The sequence below is a fragment of the Dichotomopilus funicola genome (genome assembly GCF_033296635.1).
Source record: "Dichotomopilus funicola strain CBS 141.50 unplaced genomic scaffold C8A04scaffold_27, whole genome shotgun sequence".
NCBI lineage: Eukaryota > Fungi > Ascomycota > Sordariomycetes > Sordariales > Chaetomiaceae > Dichotomopilus > Dichotomopilus funicola.
In genome coordinates, this window is record NW_026944048.1 from 244,638 (window position 1) to 258,365 (window position 13,728).

A 13,728-nucleotide genomic window follows, 5' to 3' on the forward strand; every position below is an offset into this window, starting at 1 on the left:
GAGTGTACAAAATACGGTCTCTTCCAGCAAGCTCCAGCGCTGCCTAGGGCGAACCCGCTTGCTGCCTGTTGGCTTCTGATCTGAGCTCAATTCGCAGCCACTTCTCCCAACTGTCACATAAATATGATAAATGTTGAATTGCCCGGCGTTCACCCGCCTCTCGGTCCTTCGTCTCCGTTGATGGCAAATGCAAACAGCGCACGAATGAAACGAAAATAGATTCCCCAAATATCATACCACAAAACAACAAAGCTACACAACAGCACCAATCAAGATCCCTCAAACAAGCCGATCCATAGTTATTCCTTTTCGGGTCCTCATTCTCTGCCATCGGTCCTCCATCCCCGACCCGCTCGGCGAGCGACAGGATATATTTCTGCTTCGGAGGCATAAATCCGGCTTCCTCCAATCTCTAGGCCTGTTTCACCTCGGCCTCGCCGTGCCGTGTGTCAGCCCATTGGGAGATACCTCACTTTACACAAGAGCTACGGTGGAATGACGAAGTACAAACCACCAACCAACAGCCAACAACACCGTTTGACAGACCTCACAAGAGAAGTAGCCAACCACTGGCTCATTATTTTTCGGCGGAATTAGAAACCAGGGAACCTTATCATCTACCCCCGACAACATCCACAATCTCTCCACCCATCATGGTCAACTCATACATCATCCGTGTGGCCCGAACTGACGAGGATGGCTCGTTTGTCCTCGGCGAAGTAACACCCTCGGGATCCAAGCCACTTAACGTTAAGTTTGTCGCCACTGAAGGGGAAGAGCCCTATGTTGTCAAGTGTGAGTCTTGCCACCTTTCCCCTTCTCATCGTAACACCCGCTCGGGGAGGTTGTTCCGAACCGGCGGCACAAGGCATCCGTTTATGCGTTACCTACCGTTCCTATTTTTGCTCGGCATTATGCAATCAACGAGGAGAAGATTAACAAACGGCCAGTACGACATGACAAGATTGGGGAACTGCGGGCGAGTAGCAGTGCGTGCACGGCGGAGGAATGGGAGAGCATACTGAAAGCGCTACTCCTTGGGGCAGAACCTGTTGAGGGTATTGAGGCGGGCGCAGAGGCGAACGTGGGCAAGTCAATCACCATCACCATCAGGCGGAAGGTGGCCGGTATCAATGTATGCGTACCCAATTCAATCCCACAAACAAGCTGAAAACGCATACTGACATCCCCCCAGCAACGCCTCGGTTCCCTCACACTCAACCACAAAGCCGATGAAGCGATTCAATTATTTGACTGGTGCGGAGCCGCTGCCCTACAGCGTGAGAAGTTCCAAGAGACCGCGACCAAGGCAAAGTCCCAAACTTCCAGCCTAGAAGCTAGCATCGCCGAACTTCGCAGCCAGCTCGATGAACTCACAACATCCAAGAGGACAACTGAAACTGAGATGCTCGAAAAGTTCTGCATCCTCCTCAACGAGAAGAAAGTCAAGATCCGGGAGCAGCAGCGTCTCCTCAGCACCGCACAAGTCGACCCGTCCAAGCTCGACGCAGCCCGCGCTTCCCAAGCCGCTCGATCCACACCTGCTACAGAGCGAAAGCCAGCACCATCCCGACGTGCCAAACGCAAGGCATCGGAAGATGCCTCAGGCGGGAGTTCGTCGTCCGATTCAGATGACGGGTTCGATAAGCCAGCCGCTTCCAAGCCCTCCCTCAAAGCAGCTTCTGATAAGATGGATATTGACCAAACCGAGTCCGAGAATGAGCCGCCCCGAGGAGCTCGAAGTGCCAACGCAAGTAAAGACAGCCCCGAGTCAGAAGACCGCGAGACCACCGATGAAGACGGGACTGAAACAGCGAGTGAGCCAGACGAAGAGCCAGCACCCCCTCCTCCGCCACCCAAAGCCCGGCAGCAGAAGAAGCCGGAGCCTGCGAAGGGACGAGCCGTGGCAGCAGCAGGAGCAAGTAAGGGTGGGAAAGGCAAAGACGTTGTGATACACCCTCGTCGGCCAGTGAGACGGGCCAAGGCGGCCACACCACCGCCTGCAGAGGCGAGCGAGACGGAATCGGACGATGAGTTGTGATGTGGGTTATAGAGATGTTGTTATGACCTAGACCACGAGACTGGGGTTAGACACATAGTCTACCATCATTTTTGGTTTTGTTCCTCATGTGTCCGACACCTCAAAACACCAACTCTACTATATCCCGATCTCCGGCTACATACCTCCCTCCTACCGCCGATCCCCCTCCTCAAATTTACCCAACCAGAACCCCCTAAAATGCTTCTCCCTCCCTTTCTCCGCAATCTCGTCCACCTCCCTCGGCGTCAGCTTGAACAGCGGCACCCGCCGCTTCCACTCCTGCAACCGCTGCTCGCTCGCACTCGTCGTGATCGCTACCACCCCTTGGTCCAGCACCCAGCGCAGCGCCACCTCGCCCGGCGTCACCCCGTACTTCTTCGCCGTACGCGCATACACCTCGTCGACCGGGCCGGGCGCGGCCTTGGTCACGGCGGTGAGCGGAGAGTACGCCTCGACAGCGATGTCGTGCGCGCGGTGAAACGCCAGCAGGCCTTCGTCCACGCCTTCGGCGTTCTTAACGCCCGTCTCGAGATGCTGTAGATACGGGTGATACTCGATCTGGTTGATGGCTGGCTTGTGCCTGGCCGTCTTCAACGTGGTCTCGAGGTGCTCGCGCAGGTAATTGGAGACACCAATTGACTTGGCGCGGCCGTCATCCTTGAGAGCCTCGACCTCGGCCCATTTCTGCTGGAGCTCCTCGGGCGAGGCGGCCCAGAAGGGACTGTGGATTAGGTATAGGTCGACATAGTCGAGCTTGAGCTTGGCGAGGGAGCGCGAGAAGGCGGTCTCAATGGACTCGCCGGGGCGGCAGGAAGTTTTGGTGGTGATGAAAAGCTGGGAGCGCGAAATGCCAGAGCGGGCGATGGCAGCGCCTAGCTCGGGTTCGGTGCCATAGGCTAGCTTGTGTCAGTACGCTTCGGAAAGGGTGATGGGCCTAGTGTTGGTGCCAGGGAGGCTTTTCTTACATTCAGCACAGTCAAGATGGTAGTAGCCGGCTTTGATGGCCGTCAGGATGATGTTGACCAAGTCTTCGTCTAGTTCATCCTTGTTGTTGCCGCGCTTAGATCGGGCTGTTCCGAGGCCATAACCAAGCTTAAGAAGGGTTTATCAGTAAAGCGTCGGAAATACCTACTACAAACAACCCAGCTTCCACTCACCAAGGGAATCACGTTTCCATCATTTAGCCTCAGAGTAGGAATGTTATCTTGCTGTTTTGGAGTCGTTCCTGATGCGTCGGCTTGAAATCCTGCTGCTGCTGAGTTCATCTTGAGTACAATAATTTCTGTACGAATAACAACAATACGGCAGTTTTTTTGCGTGGTGACGTTAAGCAGTGAACAACACGATGAGTTCCCGTATTAAATAGTAAAAGCAAACTGCAGAGAAGAGTTATCTCCGAGAATCCGAAATCTCCTTAAATCACACAATCAGCCCACAGTCCATTAGCTCCACCATCCAGATTCGGTATTCTCGTGTTTTATCTGTTTTCTATCCGATAGTCGCCGTCCCCGTTGTCGTTCATCAGTAGTGCCCCGCAATGATGCGGGGGGCGCCATGCGTACTGCCTATGACGCCATTCAGGGGAGCTCCAAAGGGGCACAGGGGTGCAGCTGTGGAGTCCTTTGCCTGTCACTCTGCGTTGATAAGTGCTACATATGTAGTTAGGTACATATGTAAGTCATAGATGGGATGGGAGAGGAAACATGGACGAGACACCCCTGGTACCAGGTGCCTAATACGGCATGCAAGTAACAGAGAGTTGCAATAACGTCTGACCTGAATGAAGGATAAACCGCCGCGTCTGATTCAGAGGAAGAACACCCGACGACGGCAGGCCGGAAGGTGAACCGAGGAAACGTCGGCCCCGCAAATGGGGTGGCGGCGACCGCTTAAGCACAAGCACAGCAGTTCTGAACCCCTGTACTTGGTAGGGTGCCCTGAACCCCGATGACGTGCGGTTCCAGCACATGGGACGCCCCGCCACCTGAGCCCTCACTTTTTATCAACCCACCCGACGTCAACCTCCACCGAATACATGTTGGCTTCTTCAGAAATAGCACAACTCCTAATATATCTTGCGTTAAGGATTTGACAAGTTTACGTGGGATCAAAGAGATCAACCCCCGTCTTAGTTCATTCCCCCTCAGGCAATTCCCTCTTATCCGCGAAGCACTTCGCCATTGCCGGTGCAAGCCGAACCGAGAGCAGGATCCCCCGCCCTCGAACATATTGACCTTCCGAGTATTCACCTTGATGCGCTTTCAACCTGCCGCCCGCTGCTTCGCCATAGCCCAGCAGCTTCGAAGCCCCTGGAGCCGGCCTTTTTCGCCCCCTTTGCCTTCATCCGCAGCGGCAACTGCCGCCTTCACGATGGCCACACACGACTTCAACCAGAACGCAAATCATTCCTCACCACCACCGCCTCCAACCCCCAAAGCTAGCAGTGGAACAACCCTCGCCGCGCTGCCCAAGTCATGGCACTTCACCTCCTCCCTTCCAGCCGATGAGCAGTTCCCGACCCCGGCCGACAGCCATAAGGCGCCGCGCGAAGATCTGGGCCCACGCCAGGTGCGCAACGCCCTCTTCACTTGGGTGCGGCCCGAGACCCAGCAAGATCCGGAGTTGCTCGCCGTGTCGCCCGCTGCCATGCGCGATCTGGGCTTGGCACCATCCGAGGCCGAGACAGACGAATTCAAGCAGACAGTCGTCGGGAACAAGATCCATGGCTGGGACGCCGAGACGCTGTCGGGTCCGGGCTACCCGTGGGCCCAGTGCTACGGCGGGTTTCAGTTCGGTGACTGGGCGGGACAGCTAGGCGACGGAAGGGCGATAAGTCTGTTTGAAGCCACAAACCCGCAGACGGGGAAGCGCTATGAGGTCCAGCTCAAGGGGGCTGGTCTCACGCCATACAGCCGTTTCGCTGATGGCAAAGCGGTTCTGCGGAGCAGCATCCGTGAGTTCGTCGTCAGCGAAGCCCTCAACGCCCTTGGAATTCCCACTACCAGGGCACTGGCTCTCAGTCTACTTCCCCACAGCAAAGTTCGTCGGGAGCGCCTCGAACCTGGCGCCATCGTAGTGCGCTATGCTGAAAGCTGGCTTCGTTTTGGCAACTTTGACATCCTCCGCGCCCGCGGCGACCGCATCCTCACTCGGCGCTTGGCTACCTACCTAGCTGAAGACGTCTTCGGGGGTTGGGAAACCCTCCCTGGCCGCCTCGATGACCCGTCAGAACCGGCCAAAAGCTCCGAACCTTCGCGCAACATCCCACGCGATACAATCCAAGGCCCACCCGACGCCCAAGAGAACCGCTTCGCCCGCCTCTATCGCGAGGTTGCCCGGCGCAACGCCCTAGTCGTCGCCAAGTGGCAAATCTATGGCTTCATGAATGGTGTACTCAACACCGACAACACATCTCTGTTCGGCCTGTCCATGGACTACGGCCCGTTCGCCTTCATGGACAATTTCGATCCCAAATACACTCCCAACCACGACGACTACCTTCTCCGCTACAGCTACCGCAACCAGCCGACCATAATATGGTGGAATCTTGTCCGGCTTGGTGAAGCCCTCGCCGAATTGATCGGTTCTGGTGCCAACGTTGACACCGAAGAGTTCATTTCCACGGCGCCCACCGAAGCAACCGCCCCGACCTTGGCCGTCCTCGCCGAGAAAATTATCAACCAGGTCGGCGAAGAGTTCAAACATGTCTTTTTGACCGAGTACAAGCGCCTATTCGGACTCCGCCTAGGCTTCAAAACCGCGCAAGACACAGACTTCGACACCTTTTACTCACCACTCCTCGATATTCTTGACGACCTCTCCCTCGATTTCCACCTCTTCTTCCGCCGTCTATCTTCCCTCCAACTGTCCGATATCTCCACGCCTGAAGCCAGAGTCAACCACGCGGCAATCTTCTTCTCCCCGGATAACAACACCAGCAGGTATACGGCTCGTGAGGACACAAGTCCCGTCACAAAAACGGCCGCCGCGACCTCCACAGCCTCGACAACCGACACCTCCAGCGCCAACTCCGCCACCGAACCCAACCGCCAGCGCATCGCCGACTGGCTCGCCAGTTGGCGGGACCGTATTCTTCAAGACTGGGCCGACAACGACGCAGACGACGCCCGCATCGCCGCCATGAAAGCCGTCAATCCATCATTTATTCCACGCAGCTGGATCCTCGACGAGGTCATCCGCCGCGTCGAACACGAAGGTGACCGTGATGTGCTGCGCCGCGTGACGCACCTTGTCCTGCACCCCTTCGAGGACAGCTGGTCCGGGAAGGAGTTTGATGGTACCAATAAAGTTTACAAGGGGGACGAAGAAGAGGAGGCGCGATGGACAGGAGATGTTCCCAAGGACGAGAGAGCTATGCAGTGTAGTTGCAGTTCGTGAATCCGTCTGGACTGAGAGATAGCGATGATAGCGTGGCTATCATTTTCATCAGCATTGGTACCCTATAACTTCAGGAGCCATAGTATAATATCATTCGTTGATAAACGAGAGACTATGAGCGAGAAACTATCCGAGTACATGGACAAGGCCCAGTAATCCATTCATAGGCCATGCATCTCCAGCGAATCATTCCTCCCTCTCTCCTCTCTCCTGATAGCACAAGTCAACAAGAAAGAAAAACAAGCAAAGCATATGTATGGTAGACATCCCAAAAACAATGACCATCCTTTCTCAACCTTCACACTCTTCTGATCCTCCCTAACTGGTGATGTCTGCCGATAAAAGGATGATTCATCAGAGCTATATAGGGTTTTGGAACGGGGTTGCCAGTGCGGCCCCGGTCTCGAAGAGGTGGTGTGTTTGGTGGCTGTCCCCACTAGATCTTGACACGACAGATTCAGCCCCCTCCTCCGAAACGGGTATCCGCCGCCGTTCAATATTGCAAAATCCATTAACTATGATGTGTCCAAGGCACTCGAAATGGGCAGTAGCCTCCCGAGCGTAGGATGTCGGGTGATTTGGGAAAACGTAGGTGCTGACGAAGATGCTGATAAAAACAGTCTCTCAATATGGTGCTAGAGACCTCTCGTTGTGAGAAGTGTTCACGAAATGCGTGGTGTGGTCCAAAAAAGCGTGCGTCAGAAGCGTCAAAGCCCCGAGCATAAAAAGTTCGGCGGTATCCCGGTTTGGGTTGGAAGGCAAGAGTGGCGCCCACTCATCGGAAGCCGCTGCCGTAACGGGCGCTGCTCGCCATCCGGCCCGGCATCGGGCCTACGGCGGGGCCCGGGCGGGTGGCGACCGCGTGGTTGGTGCAGAGCATACCGACACGAGAGCCAAACTTGGATCCACGGAGGGATACCATGTGCTTGCGGATGTGAGCGGCAACCAGCTCGCGGTGCTGGGGGGCGGCGTGTGTCAGGATGTACTGGATGAGATAGTTGCCGTACTGGTCGCTGGCAATATCAATGAGTGGAATCCGGGGCCGATCGATGCGACCTTCGCAGACGCGGTCTAGGTAGCGACCCAGAAAATCTGGTCCGCCGATTTTCAAACACTTCTCAACCACCTTGGAAGCAAACTGGTCCATGCTGTACTCGGCGGCGTAGCGGATGACGTGGTCAATGGCGCGGCTACGATCTGCCGGCGCACCATGTTCACACACGTGCTGGATACACCAGTTGCCAAATTGGCCGTGGGCAACGATGTCAATGTTGGCGAGTACCTCCTCAATACAAGGACGCTAGGGATAAGGTCAGTATTCGTGAGAAGCAGGTAACGTCGAGCTAGTATCTCACCTTGTCCTCCTCCAGACAATTCTCAAATATGTTCTGAACAACCAGGCTCCCCGTCTCGCCGAGAGCAACCTCATGCCACATGCCGCGCAAGGCTTCGTTCACATACTTCATAATCTGCGGGGGCGACTCAATCCAACGCAACTCAAACAGCTTCTGCCAAACATGACAAGCGTAGCGGTGAATAACCGTCTCCGGGATCCGTCGCAGCAGCTCATGAACCATGATCGCCTTGTAGTCCTCCGGGACCGAGTCGAACGCCTTCTGCACTACATGGCAGCCAAAAGGATCCATCGAGAGATTGAGGGTATTGCCGCGGATGGCCTGCGCAATTTTGATGACTTGCTCGGGTGTGCCGTGCTCGAAGCAGCGTTGGACCAGAAAGTTACCGAAACGGTTAACCATCAGAGGATAGGCCTGAGCCACAATGGCTTCGACGATGTCATACTTCTGCTCCGGAGTCCCAACCTTGAGTTTCTGCTGCAAGAAGATGGAAGCCTGTTGGTCATTGTTGCAAACAATCTTGTCAACAATGTACTTCCAATCGCAGGTGACGTTGCGGTCAAGCAGGCGGCGGTAGTTCAAGGGTTCTGTGGTCGGCGATACGTATGTCTGGCCATCTGCAGTCAAAGTCTAAGAGAGGGCGTTAGCATGAGGTTTTTGTTGAAGTTGCGTTCAATTCATTAACTGACCTCGCCTTTCCAAGACGGACCGGTTGATGAGGTAAACTCAGTGGCGTGGGGAGAAAGGGAGGTTCCGGCCTGTTGCTGCTGTTGGTAAGAGTAAGGCGCCATTCCCAGACCATTTCCCATCATTGCTTGCGGACCGGCCGAATAACCCTGCGCCATGTCGTAGGGCGCGGGGCCCATGTTGTAACCATTAAAGCCACAACCTAAATGGCTCGACGAACCGTACCGATTCTCATACCGGTTTCCCCGGCGTCCCATTGGTCTCATCGCATCATGGTCAGGGACCATGCGATCTTGCCGATACATGTCCATACCGGAAGATGGGAATGCGGAGTCGTAATTAGGACCGCGGTGGCCGGGCCACGGGGCTGGCTGAGTTCCATCCATCATCATCTGGCCCTGGAAGTATGAATCGTTGGGTTCTGACTTCGTGTTGCCGTTGCCGTTATTCCAGATACCCCGAGGACGGTTCATGACGGCCACCGGCAGCGAGTCACCGATGTTAGAAGAAGTATCGTCTTGAGTCATCCAACTACCCTCGCGGGAAAACGACGGCACCTTGCTCGACGAGTTGTGCGCCATATCGGAGGGAGTGCCAACTGGCGAGTCCGAAGAACGCATCGTAGACGCGTAATCACGCTCGGGTGCCAACGCAGGGTTGACAAACTCCCCAGTTGTCTTGACGCGATTCTGTGCCAGCTCCTGATCCATCTGAGAGATCTTGGTCTGAGCTTGGGCAAGTTCGATCTTGAGTCGCAGAAGCTCCTCAGTGGCCGCCTGGTTATCGGTAGGGGTGGCGCTTGCCGATCGAGTTCCTGACACACCCGAGGCGGAAAAGGATTCAACGGCCGGCGTAATGGGAAGAGAGTTACACGCAGCTTGGTTATCAAACCCCCGCGAATACATAGTCGCGTCCTTAGCGGCCTTCTGCGCATCGGTTCGTTGCTGCAGTATGGAGTGTTGCTCGGAGAGTTGTGCGTAGAGTTTATCCATCGGATACGAATCGACAGGTGAGGCTGACCCGCGCTGCATCTGAAAATTCTGTGTTGGTCAGTACAGAGCGGCGATAGTCCAAGATGCGGGGCCTCCTACCTTGAAGTTGTTCTGGTTTCCCATGTTGGGTGCCTCGAGGGCGCTCACGGCTTGCTTGAAGGAACGGGCAGCCGCGGCGTCCTGAAGGGCGATGTTAGATCGGATCTCCAAAGCAATATTACACGTTGGTTTGACTGCGGGGGAAATGCCGTTGGAGTAATGAAAGAAGGGGTGGGTGATGTAGGGTAGGCAAGTGGTCGATAACGGAGATGTGGGATGTGGCAGCAAAGGTATAACGAAAGAGAGGTGAGCAACGAGGGGCAGGAACTAGGCCCCGCAAGAGATGTGCCGCGATATTGCGGGTCCGGAATAACAACATACCTTAGACTCGTAAGCCATGGGCTCCTCAAACGTGTTTGAATTCTCGTCCTGGGAGAAATTCTGGGGAGTAGTCCCGCGGCGATCACTTGGTCCGCCCGACAGGGAAGCGTTACCAATGACCACTGTAGCACCAGACATGGCAGCTGAGGCCTGATGGTTTTTGGGGACAAGTTCGGCGTGTATTTGGATATTGTAGTGCCGCAGTTGTGTTTGCTTCAACAAAATGAGAGAGTGCTCAAGAAGTTGGAAAGAGAAGTAGATAGGTAGATCTGAGAAGTTAGACTTAGGAATTGGGAAAAGAACCCGGTGGGATGGATATGTGCAGGAGTAGAATTTGCACCAGCAAGAAAGAGCCAAAAGGGGACGAGGTTGTAGGGGGAGGAAGGTACCCCCCGGCCCGCCCAACAATAAATCAACCTTCACCTTTTCCGTGAAAGGACCTCGGGTACTATACACGTAATAAATCGCGTTTTGAACCGCACACCGCTATGGGAATTCTAGGCAGTAAAATTTGCAGAGTTCAGTTGTCAATTAGGGACAAAAATGGTAACTCAGGAGTAAAAACGAAAGGACAAATGCCTTTGTGAATGGAGGGGTAAAAGAAAATCAACCTTCACAGCGGCAAATACCCAGTATCGGGCTGGCTCGTGTCCATAATTTGGGCCTCACTCCCTGTCGTATTATTAGTCACATACCATGAGAAACTCCTTCCTTATTCCCAAATCATGATGGCACAAACTTAAACCATGCTTACCTCGTCTGTCTGTGAAAAGGCAGGGTCAGGGAAGGAGCCGGTCGGGAAGTCTTGCCGTTGCTGGCGATATGGGGCCGAATGGCGGCGGAAACCCAAAGTTCAGAAACCGGGCAGTGGCCCTTGTTGGCCATGAGTGAGAGCCCCAAAGTAACTTAACCTGAGATACATAGGGGAACCAGATTACCACAACGGGTCTCTACACCTACCATAGTAAATGCCCCATGTGTACTGTTTTGGTGAGGCCTAACTCCATCTCGATACCGTTCCCATTCTCAGATCCTAGTAGTGCGGATAGGGGTCTCATTGCCTTAACATTGGTTCTAAGATTTTAGTTAGTATAATGGGGAATGTAAGGAGAAATGTGAATGGAGTTGGGATGAAGTAATAGGGAAAGCAAAGCACGAGACATCGCCGTCAGCTGGGACTTGGGGGCAGGATAGGCTTCACCCAACACCTATCACTAGATGCCCTTAGAAATGATAGATCAATGAGCGCCCTAAAATCAAGCCCTGACCAAGTCTATTGCCTACAGCCCCCACGTCTTAATTGGCCATTCCCAACGGGCTTGGTGGGCAATATTAAAGAGCAATGGATAACCAGCAGACATCTCTGACTACCACTATCAACGGCGGTCTAGGATTCGTGAATAACGCTCCGTTGTGAAACGCTTGGGACATCATGGTGTTTCCTAATACAGTATTGTACATATCGCATCGCATGGATCACGTGTGGTGCGTTTTCCCATTTGTCTATTTTTTCTTCTTGCCCGGAGTTGGTGCGTCTAGCAAATGGTCAGCCTCTGGTTGCAAGAAAGGAAAGAACATATCATGGGCAGTGAAACATACCGGCGACCCTCTTCTTTTTCGGCGCCGATTTCCCACGCGCTTTGAGACTGTGATGGTGTGTTAGGGTGGTGTGCGTTTGCATGATGGAACGAGGCGACGTACGCAGCAATGTGATCCAGGCGGTCAACCTCCTCCTCATCCTCAACCTCAAGCTGGAGATGTTCAAATTTCTTCTGAAATTGGGAAGTATTCATAATCTTCGGGGGGTAATATGACGCCAGCGCAGAGCCCTTAAGCCGTTGTCGAAGGATTTTGTTACCGGTGCGGACGCCCTCGGGGTTGAATGTTGTTGAGAAGAGCTCGCACCGAGCCTGAGTCTGTCAGTATTTTTACCGGGAAATAACTTGGTAGCGTGGTTAATACATACCCTCATAAGTTCGAGTAGCCGCGCACGAGGAACCGACATCTTGCCGCTACATGGAGGTCTGGGTTGGCGAATCACCAGAGGTGGGAAACAGGGGTACTGTGAGAGTTGACGTCGGGAAGATCTTGGGCTGTTTTGCCCGCCTCCAATCAAAAATGGTTTCCACTGCAAGTGGGGAAAGAGTTGCCCCACAGATTTTGTGGACCCGATCGCCAAATTCAACATCTGTTCACACTGTTCTATTCGTACATAACTATGGATAGTTAGTTATTATAACGAACGTGACGAATTCCTTCAAGATTAGATCTAGATGAAAGCGGTGCTGATTATTATAAATGGGGATTCACATTAACACATATTTAGATTCGGGGTTGGGATATATGGTGAGTGATTCTATATCTGCTGCCGAACATCTTCCAAATGACTAACCAATGGGATTTGGGAACCCGCCAAGACTGCGCAACTAAAAGGAGCTTTTTCTCCCTTTCAAGTCTCATCCATATTACATTTGCACGGGGAGAATCATTGACACGCGGCCCAGAGCCCAAATGCCGAAACGCTCTCACGGGGAGGCCACGGCGACGTCGCCGTCGGCGCCAGCGATAATATCAGCCACCGCGTCTACTCCCTCAGAACCCGCGCCAAAACGAAGCAAACCCTCCACCACCACCACTCCATCACCTCAAATACCCCCTTGGACCATCTTCACAAAATGGACCTCATCCACCATCACCAACACCCGCCCACCGCTTCCCACCGTCCTCAACCCCGCCCTCGAGACAGCAGCACTCACTCACTCAGGAATGCGCAAGAACCTCTCCGACCCGAGCTACGAACAGCTGGAATGGATCGGCGACGTGTACCTGGAACTGATCGCGTCAGAGTTGATCGTGCAGACCTTTCCGACCCTTGACCCAGGTCGGTCATCTCACTACCGCGAAATGCTGGTACGCAACGCGACCCTCGGCCAGTTCTCGGTGCACTACGGGCTTGACCGACGAGCCAACTTTCCCGCTGAGTTTGGGCTCGGCGGTCGCCCCAATGGCACCAAGGCAAGCGACAAGCAACGCATAAAGGCCCTCGGGGACATCTTTGAGGCCTATGTTGGCGCCATCGTCCGCTCCGACCCAGAGCATGGCTTGCGCCGCGCCGCTGACTGGCTCAAGGCCCTTTGGGGTCCGGTACTAGAGCATCATGTGCGCGAAGAGGAAACTGGTTCGCGCGTGTCAGACCGGGAGTTGAATCCCAAAACGCAGCTCGAACAACTCATTGGTGGGCCGGGCGTCAAGCTTGAGTACCGGGACCTACCCTCGGGTGGCAAGAGGGATCGCGATACCAAACAGGAACTTTTCTTCGTAGGCTGTTTTCTGACCGGATGGGGAGAAACGGGGTTGCAATTGGGGTATGGCGGCGCGCTTGGGAAGAAGGAGGCCGGCCAGAAGGCGGCGGTTAAGGCAATGGAGAATAAGAAACTGATCAAGAAGTTTTCAGAGAAGAAGAAAATATTCCTTGCTGCTCGGGCGGCACAGGCGGAAAAGGTCGAGAAACCAACGACCGGTTCCGTTACATCATCTTGATGGTCAGATTGTTTCCTGCCGCCCTAATCTTAGTTTTCAGTTAGAGTAGCTGATTCCGATCTATTGTGTCAAAGTAACCTAGAAAGTTGCCATAAGCTCGTCCTGGACGCTCATGTTTTGTGACTCCGGGAATAACAACATTCTGGGAAGTTGACAATACCATAAACGATATTGTCATACCACTCGCCTAACGTCATACTTCTCCGCTGGGAAACACTGCGGCCTCAAACGGGTCGGTGGAGAGGAAGCCCCACTATGATCGTAGTCAATTTGGGTTCATCAAAGTAGCAAAAGC

The 13,728-nt window shown here is 54.1% G+C and overlaps 6 protein-coding genes across 6 annotated transcripts; 3 read left to right on the forward strand and 3 right to left on the reverse strand.

Annotated features, from left to right (window-relative positions):
* Positions 1 to 653: 653 nt before the first annotated feature.
* On the forward strand, positions 654 to 2,041 carry C8A04DRAFT_36936 (uncharacterized protein; the record flags this gene model as incomplete). Its single annotated transcript, XM_062783702.1, has 3 exons — positions 654 to 795; positions 951 to 1,135; positions 1,196 to 2,041. The coding sequence occupies 3 exons, from the start codon at positions 654 to 656 to the stop codon at positions 2,039 to 2,041; spliced, it is 1,173 nt and encodes a 390-aa protein (XP_062637474.1).
* A 150-nt stretch (positions 2,042 to 2,191) lies between these two features.
* Positions 2,192 to 3,306, reverse strand: C8A04DRAFT_36937 (NADP-dependent oxidoreductase domain-containing protein; the record flags this gene model as incomplete). Its single annotated transcript, XM_062783703.1, has 3 exons — positions 2,192 to 2,937; positions 3,007 to 3,133; positions 3,199 to 3,306. The coding sequence occupies 3 exons, from the start codon at positions 3,304 to 3,306 to the stop codon at positions 2,192 to 2,194; spliced, it is 981 nt and encodes a 326-aa protein (XP_062637475.1).
* Positions 3,307 to 4,294: 988 nt separating this feature from the next.
* Positions 4,295 to 6,439, forward strand: C8A04DRAFT_36938 (uncharacterized protein; the record flags this gene model as incomplete). Its single annotated transcript, XM_062783704.1, has 2 exons — positions 4,295 to 5,982; positions 6,064 to 6,439. The coding sequence occupies 2 exons, from the start codon at positions 4,295 to 4,297 to the stop codon at positions 6,437 to 6,439; spliced, it is 2,064 nt and encodes a 687-aa protein (XP_062637476.1).
* Positions 6,440 to 7,214: 775 nt separating this feature from the next.
* On the reverse strand, positions 7,215 to 10,031 carry C8A04DRAFT_11817 (armadillo-type protein; the record flags this gene model as incomplete). Its single annotated transcript, XM_062777103.1, has 5 exons — positions 7,215 to 7,739; positions 7,795 to 8,424; positions 8,484 to 9,443; positions 9,573 to 9,653; positions 9,894 to 10,031. The coding sequence occupies 5 exons, from the start codon at positions 10,029 to 10,031 to the stop codon at positions 7,215 to 7,217; spliced, it is 2,334 nt and encodes a 777-aa protein (XP_062637477.1).
* Positions 10,032 to 11,396: 1,365 nt separating this feature from the next.
* C8A04DRAFT_28226 (mitochondrial ribosomal subunit S27-domain-containing protein) lies at positions 11,397 to 11,898 on the reverse strand (the record flags this gene model as incomplete). The annotated part of the gene is made up of 4 exons (XM_062780570.1): positions 11,397 to 11,428; positions 11,493 to 11,539; positions 11,595 to 11,803; positions 11,860 to 11,898. 4 exons carry the CDS (start codon positions 11,896 to 11,898, stop codon positions 11,397 to 11,399), a joined length of 327 nt encoding a protein of 108 aa, XP_062637478.1.
* A 506-nt stretch (positions 11,899 to 12,404) lies between these two features.
* Positions 12,405 to 13,433, forward strand: C8A04DRAFT_36940 (ribonuclease III domain-containing protein; the record flags this gene model as incomplete). The annotated part of the gene is made up of 1 exon (XM_062783705.1): positions 12,405 to 13,433. The coding sequence occupies one exon, from the start codon at positions 12,405 to 12,407 to the stop codon at positions 13,431 to 13,433; it is 1,029 nt and encodes a 342-aa protein (XP_062637479.1).
* Positions 13,434 to 13,728: the final 295 nt, after the last annotated feature.